At 40.5% G+C, this 20,346-nt stretch overlaps 1 protein-coding gene across 1 annotated transcript in view; it reads right to left on the reverse strand.

Moving 5' to 3' along the window:
- The window catches only part of ano2b (anoctamin 2b), a 121,636-nt gene that overhangs the window by 93,934 nt on the left and 7,356 nt on the right, over positions 1-20,346 (reverse strand). Inside the window, exon 4 of the mRNA XM_060842573.1 lies at positions 4,409-4,507. Coding sequence (XP_060698556.1) covers positions 4,409-4,507 — 99 coding nt within the window. The remainder of the gene's footprint in view (positions 1-4,408; positions 4,508-20,346) is intronic.

The following is a 20,346-nucleotide window of genomic DNA, read 5'->3' on the forward strand; positions in this document are numbered from 1 at the left end:
GAAACCTTGTTATCCAGATGACCCCCATGGATCAGTGTAGGACCAGGGAGATGTTGCCTGCCATGGACCTATTGCAAGGATATGAGTCATGACTAACCATCCATAGCACTTCATAATTATAGGGGTCAGAGCCAGCGGGCGGTAGTCATTGAGGTGTGCTGCATGTGTTTTCTTTGATACAAGGATGATGGTGAAGCAGGTGGGGACTTCAGATCAAAGTAATGAGAGGTTAAAGAAGTCAGCGAATATTCCCACCAGCTAGTCTGCACAGGATCTGAGTGCATGACGGGTACTCCACCTGGGTCAGTTGCTTTCTGTTTCATGTGCTTTGGGATTGACTACAGCCTATGATCTTGTGAGCTTCTCCTTGCCAGTGAATTATCTTTGTACTTCAGGGTGTACAGAGCTAAGCTTATGTGTCTTTACATTTACAGTTTCTGGTTGTAGTTTTCAATCTTGTCATGAAGTTGTCAATAGGCTCACCTGACTTCTACCTCAAGCCTTGAAATTCATATCAGTAGATCCAATAAGTCATCTTTAGCTGGAGTTGTGTTCAATATTTTTTAAAAATGTGTCTTGGTTTCGGCCGTCAAGTTCAGCTAGCTCCCTATTATTAATAATCTTAGCCTTTTTCTCTGCCCATGAAAGAATGTAACTGACTCTTTCTTTTTTATTAATGCCTTTTAGAAAGCTATGGAATGTCAGTCTACATTTTTGTTTAAACTTAGAGTTTCCTCCACATCACTAGCTTTCCAGTTGGTGATCTGTTTTACTGATGTTTTTTATTCATTTTGTGGGATGCGACCATCACTGGCTGGCCAGCATTTATTACCCATCTCTAGTTGCCCTTGAGAAGGTGGTAGTGAGCTGCCTTTGTGAATTGCTGCAGTTCACCTGCTGTGGGTTGACCTTAGGGAGGGGATTCCAGGATTTTGACCCAGCAACAGTGATATATTTCCAAGTCAGGATGATGAGTGACTTGCAGGGAAACTTGAAGATGGTGCTGTTCCCATGTTACTATACATTTTAATATTACACAATTCTTTCCATCTGTCACTAACTTTCAATCTAATTCAACATTAAATTTTATCTCATGCGGCTTCTTTACCCACATACATCTACTGCCATCATGTTATGGCTCTGGTTTCCATTCAGTAGAAATAATCACACTCAAAATTGCTGGACCCACATCCAGTGCATTTTGTGCTATTCTTTATGTTACTGCAATGTTTAACTTTTAACTTCATTCTCTCTTTCTACCTTGTTCTTAAGATTCTGTACCTAGGTTCTTATAATTAAGATGGTGCCTTGTTTGGTGACATTATACACTTTTCATTGTTGTCCTGTACCCTTGTACTTGAGTACACATGACAAAAATAAATAAATCAATCAAATGTGGCTAGTGAACTGATAGACCAATATATTGTTACTCAACACCTGGTTCACTTACTCACAAATAATAGATTTTAAATATTCATGAATAACGTGATAATATAACAGATTATTATTTTTATTAGTTATTACTCTACACATTTTTATTTTATATCTCTAATAGTTTTGCATTCTCCTTAAAATCACAAAGGATATTTATTTAAGGAAGCTCTCTAAGAATACACCCCAAAAATGTAATGAACATCTCACAGATTGAGATGATTCTTTATGCCAACATTCCAGCAAAATGAGAAGTCTGCATCCATAATGTTTTTGGTCATCTCTGCTGGCTATCATAAAACAATCCAGTGCAATAATTGAGTGTAGATCCACAATTTCAGCTGTCTTCAGCATGCATATTCCCTTTGATTCAAGTATCTAGGCTCTAATTCCCAAATTACAATGAGCAACTACATTGTATGTTAATAATATGCTCATAGACAGTTTCATGCCATGCCGTATCCACTAATTAATACAATGTCAGGATTACAGAAAAACCCAAAATTATAGTATTACAAAACCTCAATATTACATGTGCTAACATGACAAACTGTCATTTCACAATTCCCAAATACCCCCAAAATACCCCCAATACAATCCCGCATTACCCATTAACTCAATGCCCAAATTAAAATGTTGCAATTAGTTTCCCACTATTCATAAAGTCATTGAGATGTACAGCATGGAAACAGACCCTTCAGTCCAACCCATCCATGCTGACCAGATATCCCAACCCAATCTAGTCCTACCTACCAGCACCCATCCCATATTCCTCCAAACTCTTCCTATTCATATATCCATCCAAATGCCTCTTAAATGTTGCAATTGTACCAGCCTCCACCACTTCTTCTGGCAGCTCATTCCATACATGTACCACCCTCTGCATGAAAAAGTTGCCCCTTAGGTCTCTTTTATATCTTTCCCCTCTCACCTTAAACCTATGCCCTCTAGTGCTGGACTCCTCAACCCCAGGGAAAAGACTTTGCCTATTTATCCTATCCATGGCCCTCATAATTTTGTAAACTTCTATAAGGTCACCCCTCAGCCTCCAACGCTCCAGGGAAAACAGCCCCAGCCTGTTCAGCCTCTCCCTGTAGCTGAAACCCTCCAACCCTGGCAACATCCTTGTAAATCTTTTCTGAACCCTTTCAAGTTTCACAACATCTTTTTGAGAGGAAGGAGATCAGAATTGCATGCAATATTCCAACAATGGCCTAACCAATGTCCTGCAGAGCCACATGACCTCCCAACTCCTGTACTCAATACTCTGACCAATAAAAGGAAAGCATACCAAATGCCTTCTTCACTATCCTATCTACCTGCGACTCCACTTTCAAGGAGCTATGTACCTGCGCTCCAAGGTCTCTACGTTCAGCAACACTCTCTAGGACCTTACCACTAAGTGTATAAGTCCTGCTAAGATTTGCTTTCCCAAAATGCAGCACCTCATATTTATCTGAATTAAACTCCATCTGCCACTTCTCAGCTTATTGGCCCACCTGATCAAGATCCTGTTGTAATCTAAGGTAACTTTCTTTGCTGTCCACTACACCACCAATTTTGCTGCCATCTGCAAACTTATTAACTATACCACTTATGCTCACATCCAAATCATTTATATAAATGACAAAAAGTAGAGGACCCAGCACCGATCCTTGTGGCACTCCGCTGGTCACAGGCCTCCAGTCTGAAAAACAACTTTCCCTAATAGCATAATTTCTCAACAATATGATCCCAGATGTGGGAATGTCACAATAACACCCACTCAATATTCATTGTTGCAATATTATAAGACAACAATGTCACAATATGCCAATATCACAGCACTTTAATAAATGCATAACAAATATAGCTCGTTACATAACTATATTAATATTTCAAACCATTGTATGAACAATGAACATAATTTAGCTCTCTCAGATAATTAGGGTTCTGAGCTATCCTACTGTGAAGCTAAACAGAGAATACTGAGTATAAATCATTTTTTATGTGGCATGTTGTACCAGCAAAAACATGCACCATCCATCACTTTCAATGTGGAATGAGATCACTATAGATCTTTTTCTAGATCTGTCTTTGCCTTTCAAACAGACAATGGAAGAGTGGAAAGACAGATGAAGGTCAGTTGACCCTCAGTGTCAGAGGTATTTCAGTTTTCTAGGAAGTTCCTCATTAAATAACAATAGGGAAATTCTTCTCTTGAAACAACATACCAAAACAAAACCATGTGTGGAATTTACATCTCCTATTGTTTTGTAGACATAATCAAAACTCAAAATCAATGGATCCTTAAACTCACAGTCTGAGCTCTAAACCTAACCAACAGACGTGCAGAAAGATCAGTTAAATCCTGTTGAATGACTACATTCACCAATCGTTGTGTAGCAATGGCTTTAAAATTCAAATAATTCTGGGTGGACAAATATCAAATCTTGTTACCACAAGAACCAGGGAGAAGCTAGTCTGTCTGTAAACACATAGACAAAGAATAGGAGCAAAGCCAATAACATTTATGCTTTCAAACTGCAACATTGCAAGGTCATCAAGCTTGTTCCACCAGGATACAAAGTCGACTTGCTAGTAAGGCTAATACGTGACTGCGGTCTGTTTATTTGTCTTCAACTTGTATAAACTGTGCTATCTGTTTTAATTGTACTTTTTCTCAAGAAAGAGAAACTAAGTTAGTGTGTACGTGTACATATGGAAGTGCGTGTGTGTAGGTGATTGCGTGTGAGTGAGGTAGCATTAAATTATTGGAGTAGAGGTATGAAGAAATTATACTTTTTATTTAAATCCACAAAATCTTTCTGCTGGTTATTCAAATTGATCATATATTCAGGGCTTACAAAACAGAGTTTATTTTCAGAAAACCTCTTGCTATGGACAGTAAGAGAAGGGAACAGGAGATTTATTTATCTCTCATTCCTGTTCATACCCTGGCAGTTAACATTAGAGCCTTCAACAGATTATAACATACCTTTTTGGTCTGAACTTTTATTTTCAGAAATTCCGCTTCCCGACTGAGAACATGCCAAGGAGCGTGTATCCTCACATAACCAATGCCTTGGGTTTTCATCTGTGAAAGCAATGATAGATTTTATGAACTAATTAAAGGAAATATAATTGTTTACCCTTAACCAGTTAATGTGCTTCTAAATACTACAAAGATAAGAAGTCAAGGCTGTCAGATCATCATGAAGCTCTCACAAACCACCCCATCTCCTTACCTCATTAAGTTGCTCCTGAAAATCCATCCTTACAGAATCTTGACTTTCCCATCATAATTTAACACTCCCATATCATAACATGGAATCTCCTCACTTTATTACTCAGCCAACTCAGAAATCACTTTCTGAATACATTTTATGAATACAAGTTCCATTCTGGAATCTGTTTGCAAGTTGGAGCACAATGTAAGACAGTAGAAATCAGCCATTCATCTCAGGTCTTTCAAATTACAACCATGTATGGGATGGCATTCTTAAACACAAGCATTCATAAGTCAGTATTCGTAAATCAGGAACCCCTGTAAATATTTCCTTCTGTCTATGACACTTTCTGTACCACATGTCCCCTTATTGTTGGAATATACCCTTGAGCTGATAAATCTGTATCAATACTACAGAATTGACATATTCCAGCAAAGTACAATCCTCAAATTAAAATTGTGACTTTTGCTTCAACAAATTGAGTTGGGAGGTCATGCTGTGGCTGTACAGGACATTGATTAGGCCATTTTTGGAATATTGCATTCAATTCTGGTCTCCCTGCTACAGGAAAGATGTTGGTAAACTTAAAAAGTTCAGAAAATGTTTCCAAAGATGTTGCCAGGGTTGGAGAGTTTGAGCTATAGGGAGAGGCTGAATAGGCTGGAGCTATATTCCTTGAACTGTCGGAGGCTGAGGGGCGACCTTAAAGAGGTTTATAAAATCATGAGGAGCACAGATAGGGTGAACAGGCAAGGTATTTTCCCTGTTGTGGGAGTCCAGAACAAGAGTGCACATGTTTAAGGTGAGAGAGGAACAATTTAAAAGGGACCTAAGTGGCTACTTTTTCACACAGAGGGTGGTGCGTGTAATGATCTGCCAGAAGTGGTGGAGGCTGGTACATTTACTACATTTAAAAGGCATCTAGTAGGAAATATGGGAGGAATGGTTTAGAAGGGTATGGGCCAAATGCAGGCAAATGGGACTAGAATAATTTAGGACATCTAGTCAGCATGGATGAGTTGGACCCAAGGATCTGTTTTTGTGCTGTACATCTCTGTGACTCGAAATCCAATAAACCCTATGATGTACTATGATGGGGAGGAGCCGGTGATGGACTGGGTGGACAAAGTTAAAAATCAGGGTCAAGGTGAGAGTGGTGCTAGAAATGCACAGCAGGTCAGGCAGCATCCAATGGACAGGAATATCGACGTTTCAGGCAGGAGCCTTCATCTCCTGAATGAATCTGGAAGCCTTGGGAGTGGAGAGATAAATGGGAGGGGGTGGGGCTGGGGAGAAGGTAGCTGGGAATGTAATAGGTGGATGGAGGAAGGGGTAAAGGTGATAGGTCGGAGATGAAGGTGGAGCAGATAGGTGGGAAGGAAGATTGACAGGTGGGACAGGTCATGAGACAACACCAGGTTATAGTCCAACAGGCTTATTTGAAAGGACTAGCTTTCGGAGCGCTGCTCCTTCATCAGGTAACTAGCAGCACTCTGAAAGCTAGTAATTCCAAATAAACCTGTTGGAATAAACCTGGCGTTGTGTGATTTTTAACTATGATGTACTAAAAATTGACTTGGCTCACCAACCTTAGACTTTTGTCCCTAGTCAAAAGAATTATATTTTCAAATTTCCTAAGATATATTGTGACTTGAACATTATCACAAAAAAACCTACAGTACATGTTCTATCCAAAACAAAATTAACATCTTGCAAAATTTCTTCATTAACCTTGTGTTACTGCTCATACTAATTAGGATTATTGACTCCAATATCTATAGTTGACACCTTTCCAGTGAAATAATCACAAGTCTTGAACAAATTCCCAGCACAAATTACCTCCTATTCATATACCCATCCAAATGCTCCTTAAGTGTTACAATTATACCAGCCTCCACTACTTCCTCTGATAGTTCATTCCATACACGTACCACCCTCTGTGTGAAAAGATTGCCCCTTAGGTCTCTTTTATATCGTTCCCCTCTCACCCTAAACCTATGCCCTCTAGTTCTGGACTCTCACACCCCAGGAAAAAAAATTATCTATTTATCCTATCCATGCCCCTCATAGTTTTGAAAACCTCAGCCTCCAACGCTCCAGGGAAAACAGCCCCAGCCTGTTCAGCCTCTCCCTATTGCTCAAATCCCCCAACCCTGGCAACATCCTTGTAAATCTTTTCTGAACACTTTCAAGTTTCACAACATCTTTCTGATAGGAAGGAGACCAGAATTGCACGCAATGTTTCAGCAGTGGCCTAACCAATATCCTGTACAGCTGCAACATGACCTCCGTACCCCTATACTCAATACTCTGACCAATAAAGGAAAGCATACCAAAGAGCTATGAACCTGCACTCCAAGGTCTCTTTGTTCAGCAGTACTCCCTAGGACCTTACCATTAAGTGTATAAGTCCTGCTAAGATTTGCTTTCCCAAAATGCAGCACCTCACATTTATCTGAATTAAACTCCAACTGCCACTTCTCAGCCCATTGGCCCATCTGGTCCAGATCCTGTTGTAATCTGAGGTAACCCTCTTCGCTGTTCACTATACCTCCAATTTTGGTGTCATTTGCAAACTTACTAACTGTACCTCTTATGCTCGCATCCAAATCATTTATGTAAATGATGAAAAGTAGAGGATCCAGCACCGATCCTTGTGGCACTCCACTGGTCACAGGCCTCCAGTCTGAAAAACAACCTTCTACCACCACCTCTGAGCCAGTTCTGTATCCAAATGGCTAGTTCTCCCTGTATTCAGTGAGATCTAACCTTGCTAATCGGTCTCCCATGGGGAACTTTGTCGAACGCCTTACTGAAGTCCATACAGATTACACCTATTGCTCTGCCCTCATCAATCATCTTTGTTACTTCTTCAAAAAACTCAATCAAGTTTGTGAGACATGATTTACCATGCACAAAGCCATGTTGACCATCCCTAATCAGTCCTTGCCTTTCCAAATACATGTGCACCCTGTCCCTCAGGATTCCCTCCAACAACTTGCCCACTACTGACAGAAGGCTCACTGGTCTATAGTTCCCTGGCTTGTCCTTACTACCCTTCTTAAACAGTGACACCATATTAGCCAACCTCCAGTCTTCCAGCATATCACCTGTGACTATCGATGATACAAATATCTCAGCAAGAGGCCCATCATTGGCTTCCCAAAGATTTCTAGGGTACAGCTGATCAGGTCCTGGGGATTTATCCACCTTTATGCATTTCAAGACATCCATCATTTCCTCCTCTGTAATATGGACATTTTGCAAAGTGTTACCATCTATTTCCCTGTACTCTATATCTTCCATATCCTTTTCCACAGTAGATACTGAAGTAAAATACTCGTTTAGTATCTGCCCCTTCTCCTGCGGCTCCACACAAAGGCCACCTTGTTGATCTTTGAGGGGCCTATTCTCTCCATAATTATCCTTTTATCCTTAATGTATTAGTAAAAACCCTTTGGATTCTCCTTAATTCTAATTGCCAAAGCTATCTCATGTCCCCTTTTTGCCCTCTTAAGCATACTCCTACTGCCTTTATACTCTAAAGATTCACCTGGTCCATTCTGTCTATACCTTACATATGCTTCCTTCTTTTTCTTCACCAAACCCTCAATTTCTTTAGTCATCCAGCATTCCCTATACCTACCAGCCTTTCCTTTCGCCCTGGCAGGAATATACTTTCTCTGGATTCTCGTTATCTCATTTCTGAAGGCTTCCCATTTTTCAGCCGTCCCTTTACCTGCGAACATCTGCCCTCAGTCAGCTTTTGAAAGTTCTTGCCTAATACCATCAAAATTGGCCTTTCTCCAATTTAGAACTTCAACTTTTAGATCTGGTCTATCCTTCTCCATCATTATTTTAAATCCAATAGAATTATGGTTGCTGGCCCCAAAGTGCTTCCCCACTGACACCTCAGTCACCTGCCCTGCCTTATTTCCCAAGATTAGGTAACTTTTATACCTTCTCTAGTAGGTACATCCACATACTGAATCAGAAAATTTTCTTGTACACACTTAACAAATTCCTCTCTATTTAAACCCTTAACTCTATGGCAGTCCCAGTCTATGTTTGGAAATTTAAAATCCCCTACTATAATCACCCTATTATTCTTACAGATAGCTGAGTTCTCCTTACAAGTTTGTTTCTCAATTTCCCTCTGACTATTGGGGGGGGGGTCTATAATACAATCCTAATTAGGTGATCATTCCTTTCTTATTTCTCAGTTCTACCCAAATAACTTCCCTGGATGTATTTCCAAGAATATCCTCCCTCAGCACAACTGTAATGCTATCCCTTATCAAAAATGCCACTCCCCTCTCCTCTCTTGTCTCCCTTTCTATCTTTCACGTAGAATTTGTATCCTGGAACATTAAGCTGCCAGTCCTGCCCATCCCTGAGCCATGTTTTAGTAATTGCTATGATGTCCCAGTCCCATGTTCCTTACCGTGCCGTGAGTTCATCTGCCTTCCTTGTTAGGCCCTTGCATTGAAATAAATGCAGTTTAATTTATTAGTCCTACTTTGTCTCTGCCTGCCCTGAGTGTTTGACTTGCTTCTGTTCTCAACTGTACCAGTCTCAGATTGACCTCTTTCCTCACTATCTCCCTGGATCCCACCCCCCCCCCCCCACCCCCCCCCCCACCTTATTAGTTTAAATCCTCCCGAGCAGCTCTAGCAAATTTCCCTGCCAGTATATTAGTCCCCTTCCAATCTAGATGCAATTTGTACAGGTCGTTTCTATCTCAAAAGAGATTCCAATGATCCAAAAATGTGAATCCTTCTCCCACATGCTCTGTCCTCCTATTCCCGCCCTCACTAGCTCATAGCACTGGGAGTAATCCAGATATTACTACTCTCGAGGACCTCCTTTTTAAATTCCTGCCTAACTCTCTGTAACCTCCCTTCAGAATCTCAACCTTTTCCCTTCCTATCTCATTGGTTCCAATGTGGACAATGACCTCTAGCTGATCCCTGTCCCCTGTGAGAACATTCTGCACCCTCTCTGAGACATCCTTGATCCTGGTACCAGGGAAGCAACACACCATTCTGATTTTTCGCTGCTGGCCACAGAAACATCTGTCTGTACCTCGGACTAGAGAATCCCCGACACAATTGATCTCTTGGAACCTGATGTACCCCTCGTTGCATTTGAGTCAGTCTCAATATCAGAGACTTGGCTGTTTGTGCTACATTCCCCTGAGAATCCATCACCCCCTACATTTTCCAAAACAGCATACCTGTTTGAAATAGGTATAGCCACAAAAGACTCCTGCACTAGCTGCCTACCTCTCTTACCTTTCCTGGAGTTAACCCATCCATGTGACTGTATGTAGACTTTTCCCCCTTCCTATAACTGCTATCCATCGCATACTGTTGCTGTTGCAAATTCCTCATTACTTCTAACTGTCTTTCCAAACGATCCATTCGATCTGATAAGATTCACAACCAATAGCATTTATGGCAGATATAATCCACAGTAACCCTTAAACTCTCTTTAAACTCCCACATCTGACAAGAAGCACATATCACTCTACTAAAAGCATTTGTGCTGACAGATGGAACTAGATTGGGGTGCGATATCTGGCCGGCATGGACGGGTTAGACCAAAGGGTCTGTTTCCATGCTGTACATCTCTATGACTCTAATACTCTATAAATAACCTTTGCTATGTATCTTAGATTCTTCCGTCGCCTCATAGGGAGTTTCTTCTGAGACGTTATATTGGACTTGAAACATTAACTCTGTTTCTGTCTCCAGGGATGCTGCCAGTACTGAGTTACTGCAACACTTCCTTGTATATTACATGCTAATTCTTTCATTCAGTGGATGTTACACCATCCACTTAGTCATTATTTCGTTTAGCTACGCTGCTACAATTCAACAACCAAGTGGAGAGTCATTTGGACTTTAACTGATGGGGTAAAACAGGCAATACCAGTTTAGCCACAACAACTTTATCACTTCGACCACAGCAGTTCAAGACAGTGGCCCACCAGCATCTTTTCAAGGATAACGAAGTAAATGCAATAAATTTCAACCTGATCAATGATGTCCACATCCTGGAAAGTGAAATGGAACGTAAAACTGGTACAACTCATTTCCTCGATGTGTTCTACCTCACTGCATTTAAACAATTCACATGTTTACAAGGATTAATGAGTGTGTTACAATAGAACAGAGCAGAGCACAGCATTACAGGATGTAACTGGATGATGCGGATGTGAAAGGAGATACCAGTGCAGCAGAGTTCCCTGGAAGCTTACAAAGTTACTTTGGTCTGTATAATGTGAAGCTTGATATTAAATTGTTGACATTTCCACATGGTGAACAAAACATACTAAATAATTATGAGCAGTTTACTTTTTTTCATCCTCAGTGAAGTTAAATAAGTTGGGCTTTAAGTATTCCTTTAAAAATAAATTTAAGTGCATTAAATGAGCCCTTTTGTGGAATACAATCATCTGTCTATAAGTAATAGGACATAGGAATCAATCTAGAAATTTTAATTTATATTGCTAAAGAGAAGTTATAGGAAGAGTATTATCAAGATGGAGAGGGTTCAGAAGAGACTTAACAGGATGTTGCTGGGTATGGAAGGTTTCAGTTATAAATAAAGGCTGGATCGGCTGAGACTTTTTCATTGGGACGTGGGAGGTTGAGAGGTGACCTGACAGAAGTTTATGAAATAATGAAGGGTATAGATGAAGTAGATGGTAGTTGTCTTTTCCTTAGGATGGGGGATTTCAAGACTGGGGGCAGATTTTTATAGTGAGAGGAGAGAGTTTTAAAAAAAGACATAAATGACAATTTTTTTTAACACAGAGGGTAGTTCAAGTGTGGAATGAACTTCCTGAGGAAGTGGTGGTTGCAGGTACAATTACAATGTTTAAAAAACATTTGGATGGATACAAGAATATGAAAGGTTTGGAGTGATATGGGCCAGGTGTAGGCAGGTGGGACTAGTTTAGTTTGGGATTATGTTCAGCATGGACTGTTTAGACGGAAGGGTCTGTTTCTGTGTGTGTGACTCTATGTTTCGAAGTGAAAGAGCAGAGTGACTTCGGGTGCATAAATTATTTAAAATGGCATGTTGAGAAAGTGTTAAATAAGGTATATGGAATCTGGGATTTATTAATAAAGACAGAGAGTACAAAAGCAAGGAAGTTACAGTGATCTTTTATTTAAAAAATCACTGGTTCTGGGCACCACACTTTATGATGGATATGAAGACGTTAGACAGATTACATAAAAGAGTTACAGGAGTGAATTCAGCAATAAGGAGAGGCAGTGCCATAATGGTGATGTCACTGCATTTGTAATCCAGTAGACCCTGGCTAATGTTCTGAGGGCATGAGTTCAATCCCACTGAAGCAGATTATGAAATTTGAATTCAATAAAAAAAAGTATGGAATTAGCAGATTGGTGATCATGTAATCTTGGTACTTCCTTGTCATCATTGTTATTTGCCATAAAAATCTGCTGGTTCACTCATACACTTCAGGGAAGAAATCTTACCATCCTGACTTGATTTGGTTCAATTGTGACTCATACCTATATCAATGTGGTTGCCTCTTAACTGTCCTCTGAAAAGGCTTAGCAAGCCATTCAGTTAAAGGGCAATTAGACTAAACACAAATACTGGCCTTGCCAGTGACATCTATATCCCATACAAAAATATAAAACAAATTCCAAATGAAAAGAGTAAAACTGGTGAAAGTGACAATCCTGATAAACGGCTCATGCCAAAAACGTTGATTCTCCTGTTCCTCGGATGCTGCCTGAACTGCTGTGCTTTTCCAGCACCACACTCTCGACTCTGATCTCCAGCATCAGCAGTCCTCACTTTCTCCTGGTGCAAGTGACATTCTAGTTTGACTCACTTTGTTTATTTCAAAATGGTGTTTCAGTACGTTCATTTCCAAGTGTAATTGATTGTTTCTCTGTGATGTGTATGTCCCCTCGAGCCACCATCGTTTACTGTGCTTAAGTTTACAGAAATCATAAATGTGGAGAAGTAATCCTTTTATGCTTGGGAATTTGGAGGGAATGAGATATCCCTAATGGAGGAGGCAAGATACATGGATGTGATTGACTTGATGCTAAATTAGTGCAGGATCCCCATGCCAGCAATTGAATTGTGAAACAATATCTACAATAATGGCCCCAATGTTCACGTAGGAGCAGTGGGTGCAGGCATTAGTACATTCATGGATCTGTCATTAGGATTTCTCACTCTGGATTCCTTTACATTCTGCCACCTTTCATTGGTGTTAAAGGAATGTGATTAATCTCTCACATCCAGAGTAAGCTAATGCTGAAACAGGACAAAGAATCACCAAAATAAACATAAGCAAAATGATGCAGTGAAGAAAATAATTGTGACAAATACCGTGGGCCAGATCATAAAGTGAAGGGGGACTTAATAGGGTAATTGAAAATTATTAGGGATGTTGATTAAAAAAAAGGCAAAGTAAATGGTTTCCATTGGTAAAAAGGTTGATAACTATAGGATTCAGATCTAATTACCAAACGAACCAGAGGGAAGATGATTTTTTTTTACATAAGTTGTTATGGTGTGACTACATTGCCTGAAAGATATTGACTTAACATTAACTTTTGGAAGAGAGGTGGACAAAGCTAGAAATGAATATTAGTGAAGGCCCTCAGTAGTGGGAAAAAAGGGCTATTTTATGAAAAATACTGTTAAGTTGAATGGATTGGTTACATTCCGATGTCATATTTTATTTGTTTAAATACAGGTGTGTCTTACAGAGTAGTGTGAGGAGACCATGCTTCCTGTTAATACTAATGGATGGAAAGCTTAAATCAAATATAAAAAGTAACATTTAAATGAGGTTATATGGATCAATGCTGTCACAAGAAGAAATGGGGAATTTCATGAAGATATGGTCAGCTTGTTATTAGACTACAGTAACTTGTAGGCTTTTAGAGTCATAATGATATTTAGCACGGAAACAAACCCTTCAGTCCAACTCATTCATGCCAACCAGCCATCCCAAATAAATTCAGTCCCACTTGCCACATATCCCTCTGAATCATTCCTATTCATATACCCATTCAGGTGCCTTTTAAATGCCATAATTGTACCAGCCTCCTGAAGAACATTGACTTCTCCAGCTCCCGATACTGTCTGGCTTGCTGTGTTCTCCCACCCTGTACTTGTCTACCTTGGACTCCAGCATCTGCAGTTTTTTTTTGTCTCTACCACTTCCTCTGGCAGCTCATTCTATACACGCACCACCCTCTGCATGAAAACGTTGCCCCTTAGGTCCCTTTTAAATCTTTCCTCTCTCACCTTAAACCTATGCCTTCCAGTTTTGGACTCCCCCACCATAGGGAAAAGATCTTGTCTATTTATCCGATCCATGCTCCTCATGATTTTATAACCTCTGATGACCCAAGTAAAATAGCCCCTGTCTATTCAGCCTCTCCAATAGCTCAAATCCTCCAACCCTGGCAACACCTTTGCAAATCTTTTCTGAACCTATTCAAGTTTCACAATATCCTTCCTAAAGCAGAGAGACCAGAATTGTATGCAGTGTTCCAATACTGGCCTTATCAATGTCCTGTACAGACACAACCTCCTTACTCCTGTACTCAATCCATTGACCAATAAAGGCAAGCATACCAAACACCTTCTTCACTATCCTATCTATCTGGTGACTCCATTTCTCAAGGAACTACGAATCTGCACTTAAAGGTCCCTTTGTTGAGCAACACTCCCCAGGACCTTACCATTAAGTGCATAAGTCCTGCCCTGATTTGCTTTTAGGAAGAGCTTTTCCTAAATGCAGCACCTCGCATTTATCTAAATTAAACTCCATCTGCCACTCTTCAGCACATTGACCCTTCAGATTAAGATTCTGAGGTAACCTTCATGGTTGTCCACTATACTCCTAATTTTGGCGTCATCAACCACAACTATGTTCACATCCAAATCATTTATATAAATGACAAAATGGACCAAGCACCAATCCTTGTGACACACCACTGGTCACAGGCCTCCCATCTGAAAAGCAACCCTTCACCATCACCCTCTGTTTACTACCTTTGAGCCAGTTCTTGTATTCATATAGCTAGTTCTTTCTCTATTCCATGTGACCTAACCTTACTATCTAGTCTACCATGAGGAATCTTGTTGAACGCCTAACTAAAGTCCTGATAAATCACGTCCATCAATCTACCCTCATCAATCTTCTTTGACACTTCAAAAAGCTCAATCAAGTTAATGAGACATGATTTCCCATACACAAAGCCACATAAACGATCCTTAATCGGTTCTTGACTTTCCAAATACATGTAAATCCTGTCCCTCAGGATTCCTTCCAACAACTTACCCACCACCAATGTCAGGCTGGTATAGTTCCCTGGCTTTTCCTCACCATTTTTCATAAATAGTGGCACCATGTTAGCCAACCTCCAGCCTTCTAGCACCTTGCCTGTGGCTACTGATGATATATATATATTTCAGCAAGAGGCCCAACAATCTCTTCACTAAATTCTCAAAGAGATCTAGGGTACACCTGATCAGGTCCCAGGATTTATCCACCTTTTCGTGTTTTAGAATGTCCAGCACCTCCTTCTCTGTAATATGAACATTTTTCAAGATACCACCATTTATTTCCCCATGTTCTCTATCTTCCATATCTTTCTCCACAATAAACTCTGTTGCAAAATATTCATTTAGTGTCTCCTTCATCTCCTATGGTTCCACACATAGGTCACCTTGCTGATCTTTAAAGGGTCCTATTTTCTCCCTAGTTACACTCTTGTCCTTAATGTATTTATCAAATGCGTTTGGATTCTTTTTAACCCTTTTTGCCAAAGTTCTCTCATATCCCCTTTTTGCCCTCCTGATTTCCGGCTTAAGTGTACTTCTACTGCCTTTATACTCTTCGAGGCAATCATTCAGTTTCTGCTGTCTGTACCTGATGTGGGCTTCCTTCTTATTCTTGATCTCAATTTTTCTAGTCATCCAGTATTCCCTACATGCACCAGCCTTTCCCTTCACCCTAACAGCAACATACCATCCCTGGATTCTTGTTATCTCATTTCTGAAGGCTTCCAATTTTACCTTCAAATATCCACCCCAACCAACGTTTGAAAGTTTTTGTCTAATACCGTCAAAATTGGCCTTCCTCCAATTTAAAACTCGAACTTTTCGATCCAGTCTATCTTTTTCCATCACTACATTAAAACTAGTAGAATTATGGTCACTGGCCCCAAAGTACTTCCCACTGACACCTCAGTCACCTGCCTTGCCTTATTTTCAAAGAGCAGGTCAAGTTTTGCACCTTCTCTAGTAGGTACATCCACATTCTGAATCAGAAAATTTTCTTGTACACACTTAACAAATTGCTCTCCATCTAAACCCTTAACAATATGGCAGCCCTAGTCGATTTTCAGAAAGTTAAAATCCCCAACCATACCCATTCTATTATTCCTACAGAAAACCAAAATCTTATTACAAATCTGTTTCTCAATTTCCTACTATCGGGATGGGCTATAGTACAATCCCGATCAGGTGATTATCCCTTTCTTATTTCTGATTTCCACCCTAACAACTTTGCTGGACATATTCCCAGGAATATCCTCCCTAAATACAGTTGTAATATTATCCCAAATCAAAAATCCCCTCTTCTCTTGCCCCCCTTTTGATCCTTCCTATAGCATCTATACCCTGAAATATTAAGCTACCAGTCCTGTCCATCCCTGAGCCACATCTCTGTAAATGTTATGATATCCCAGTCTTATGTTTCTAACCATGCCCTGCCCTAGTCTGTTAGGCTTCTTACATTGAAATAAATGCAATTTAATTTATCAGTCCTACCTCATTCTCTGCTTTGTTCCGCCAGCCCTGACTGTTTGACTTGCTCCTTTTCACAATTGTCTAGGTGAACGTGAGGACTGCAGATGCTGGAGATCAGAGTTGAAAATGTGTTGCTGGAAAAGCGCAGCAGGTCAGGCAGCATCCAAGGAGCAGGAGAATCGACGTTTCGGGCATGAGCCCTTCCTGAAGAAGGGCTCATGCCCGAAACGTCGATTCTCCTGCTCCTTGGATGCTGCCTGACCTGCTGCGCTTTTCCAGCAACACATTTTCAGCCCTTTTCACAATTGTACCAGTCTCAGCCTGACCTCTTTCCTCACTATCTCCATGGGTCCCCCCACTTAGTAGTTTAAATTCTCCCGAGCAGCACTAGCAAATCTCCCTGCCATTATATTAGTCCCCTTCCAATTCAGGTGCAATACATTCTTCTTACACAGGTCATTTCTACCCCAAATGGCATTGCAATGATCAGAAAATGTGAATCCTTTTCCTTTGCACCAGCTCCTCAGCCACGCATTCATCTGCTCTACTCTCCTATTCCTACCCTCACTCGCTCACAGCATTGGGAGTAATCCAGACATTACTACCCTTGAGGGCTGCCTTCTTAAATTTCTGCCAAACTTTATATATTGTCCCTTCAGAATCTCATCCTTTTCCCTTCCTATGTCATTAGTTCCAACTTGTACAATGACCTCCTGCTGGTCCTTCTCCCCTTTGAGAACATTCTGTGCCCACTCTGAGACATCCTTGATCCTGGCACCAAGGAGGCAACACACTATTCTGATTTCTCGTTGCCGGCTGCAGAAATATCTGTCTGTGCCTCTGACTACAGAGTCCCCTAACACAATCGATCACCTGGAAACTGTTGTATCTCTCGTTACACTGGAGCCAGTCTCGGTACCAGAAACCTGACAGTCCATGCTACATTCCCCTGAGCTCAGGCCTGAAACATCGACTCTCCTGCTCCTCGGATGCTGCCTGACCTGCTGTGCTTTACCAGTAACACACTCTCGGCTTTGATCTCCAGCATCTGCAGACCTCACTTTCTCCTACATTCCCCTGAGAGTCCATCATCCCCTACATTTCCCAAAAGAGCATTCTTGTTTGAGATGGGGAGAGCCACAGGAGACTCCTGCACTTTGTGCCGCCCTTTCCTGCCTTTCCTGGAGGTCACCCACCTATCTGACTGTATCTTCAGTTTATATCCCTCCCTGCAACTGCCATCCATCATGCCCCCTTGCTCCTGTAAGTTCCTCTTTGCTTCTAACTGATGCTCCAATCAATCCATACAATCTGACGGAGTTCACAACCAAACACACTTCCTGAAGATGTAATCATCAGTAAAATGGAAGGTCTCCTTAATCTCCCACATCCAACTGGAAGTGCACATCACTCTACTAAAGAGTCCAAGTGTGGTGCTTGGAAAGTGCAGCTGATCTGGCAACATCCAAGGAGCAGGAAAGTCGTATTTCGAATGTCTTCATCAGGAATGAGGGAGTGGCCCAAGGGGTTAAGAGATAAATGGGAGGGGGTGGGGCTGGGGGCAAGGTAGCTGGGAATGCAATAGGTAGATGAAGATGGGGGTGAAGGTGATAGGTTGGAGAGGAGGCCATCTTTGCACTTAACAATCTACAGACCCAGAAAATAGCACAGTCTTACTATTCCAGGCTAAGTTAATACCTATGTTTTATATTTTTTAAAATTTAATCAAGAGACAGGTCTCAATCACAACATGTAATAAAAACTCCACTCTCCTCACTATGTAAACTTACAAAAGAAAACCAGTAAGGTTACGCTTTAAAAGCCACTTAGCTGTCTTCCTACACTGAGCTTCCACATACAGGTTTCTCCAAGCTCAGCTGTGAATTTCACTGTTTGTTTATTTTTCTTAGAACCAATTCCAATGTCCAGAAATACTTGAAAGCAGACAGCAGCTGTGCAAGTTACTGCTGGGTCAGACAGCAGTGTAGGTTTCTTTCTCCATTTGAATCACTGCCCATGTGGTCACTGCCTTTTGTGCCTCTTCCTCCCTTTTAAAGTGTCATTGGCTTGATTCCTTTTTCTCCCAAAGTTCCAAAACAATGCAACAGCATGTAAACCAGTAATTCCGAGAATTCAAGGAAGTCACTGAAAACATCTCAAAAAAGGAGCAACTCTCACAGCCACAACATTTTCAATCCTCCATCTTGGATTACCCAGAATCCTCTTCAAACTAGAAATTCACTTTTTAGCCGCTTGTCTGACCATACGTGTTTGTTTCACAATGTATTAAAGCGAGAAAATGTAGAGATAGAAATTTTTAAACAAATTGGCTGAATTTACATGTGCCAATTGGCATGTGCACCCCATTGTCATATTCTTCAACTCACCTATATACCGGTTCACTGAAACAAAAATAAAACAATGCTGCCTCTATTATAGTCTCAAACTGAAATTAAATCATAATATTTATTATAGAAACTCAGCTGTACTCAGGAAACTTGCATTAAACAGAAAGACATCACATGACAATCTTTTTTTATTCATTCATGGGATGCGGACATCATTGACTAGGCCAGCATTTGTTGCCCGTCTTTTATTGCCCAGAGGGCAGTTAAGAGCCAGCCATGTTGCTGAGAATCTGGAGACACATGTAGGCCAGACCAAGTGGGGACAGCAGTTTCCTTCCCTAAAGGACATGAGTGAAGCATGTTTTTTCTGACAAGTGACAACTGACAACAATTTCATTGTCATCATGAGACCATCACATTAACTGGATCTCTGGATCAATAGTCTATGAATAAGACATTCAACAACACTCAACTTCAAAATTCATAATAAATTATTATTCCCGATATGTTGTCTAAGGTGTGTTTGAGATTGCACTCTTTCGAAAGTGGGGATGTGATATTACTGTAAGGCAAATGAGACAGTTACTGGAAGTATGTGACATATGCATAACCTTCTGTATATTATAGATAGATTTAATGTTGTATGGTGATGACAACCACTAACTAAAGTTACATATGCTCAGGTCAGCGGAAAGTGGGTGTGAAAAATGCATGGTTCACAAATGTCACATGTGGCAGTCTCAACCATTTGGCAGGGGAGTTTTCCCTCATCATTAATCAGTTGTTTTGTTGATTCTTCAGATGTAAAATGCTTTAGCAGTACTTAAACTCAATGTACTGAGGTCATGGCCACTGTTATTCCATGCTCTTTCACATCCAAATCATTGTTTTTGTTCTTTAGATTTTCAAAGGAAATTACTGTCCCTGCCAAAAGTGGAATCATGAACTAAACTCACAAAATAAAAATGAAATTAAATCATAATTTGTCACTGAGCCACATATATAAAGCCATCTCACTCCATATAGACTTCTGGAGACCTAAATCCTAAGAAGAATGACAAATTTGCTTTTATGAAGGACAATCTGGAGCCTACTCTTCAGTCAGGCACTGTTGAGCCTGACTCAATAGTCTTAAGGATACTAGCAAGGTCATAGCATTCTTTGAAACTTCAATCCACTCATCTGTGGAACGATAGGTTGTGCATCCTTGTATATGAATTCCCATATGATCTTTTACTCATCTAAATTGTCTAATCACAACAAGGCTTTGAGTGGATGTAAAGAAATTATGTTGGGCAAAGGAAACGAAAAGGAACATGTGTCAAACTGCCAATATCTTGGTCATTCCAATAACATTCTAGTGGTGATAATCGAGGCCAGAATTTAGATACTTCTTTCTCAGCCAGCAACAGTGCTTAGTGAGGGAAGGTCAAAGATTAAATGGAAAATTAGTACAAATAGACCTGCAAATAAAACACTCACAAAAGATCTATAATTGCAGGCAGCTTTCTTTGTATAAAATGACTTAT

Source organism: Hemiscyllium ocellatum, chromosome 23 (assembly GCF_020745735.1).
Source record: "Hemiscyllium ocellatum isolate sHemOce1 chromosome 23, sHemOce1.pat.X.cur, whole genome shotgun sequence".
NCBI classification, from domain to species: Eukaryota; Metazoa; Chordata; class Chondrichthyes; order Orectolobiformes; family Hemiscylliidae; genus Hemiscyllium; species Hemiscyllium ocellatum.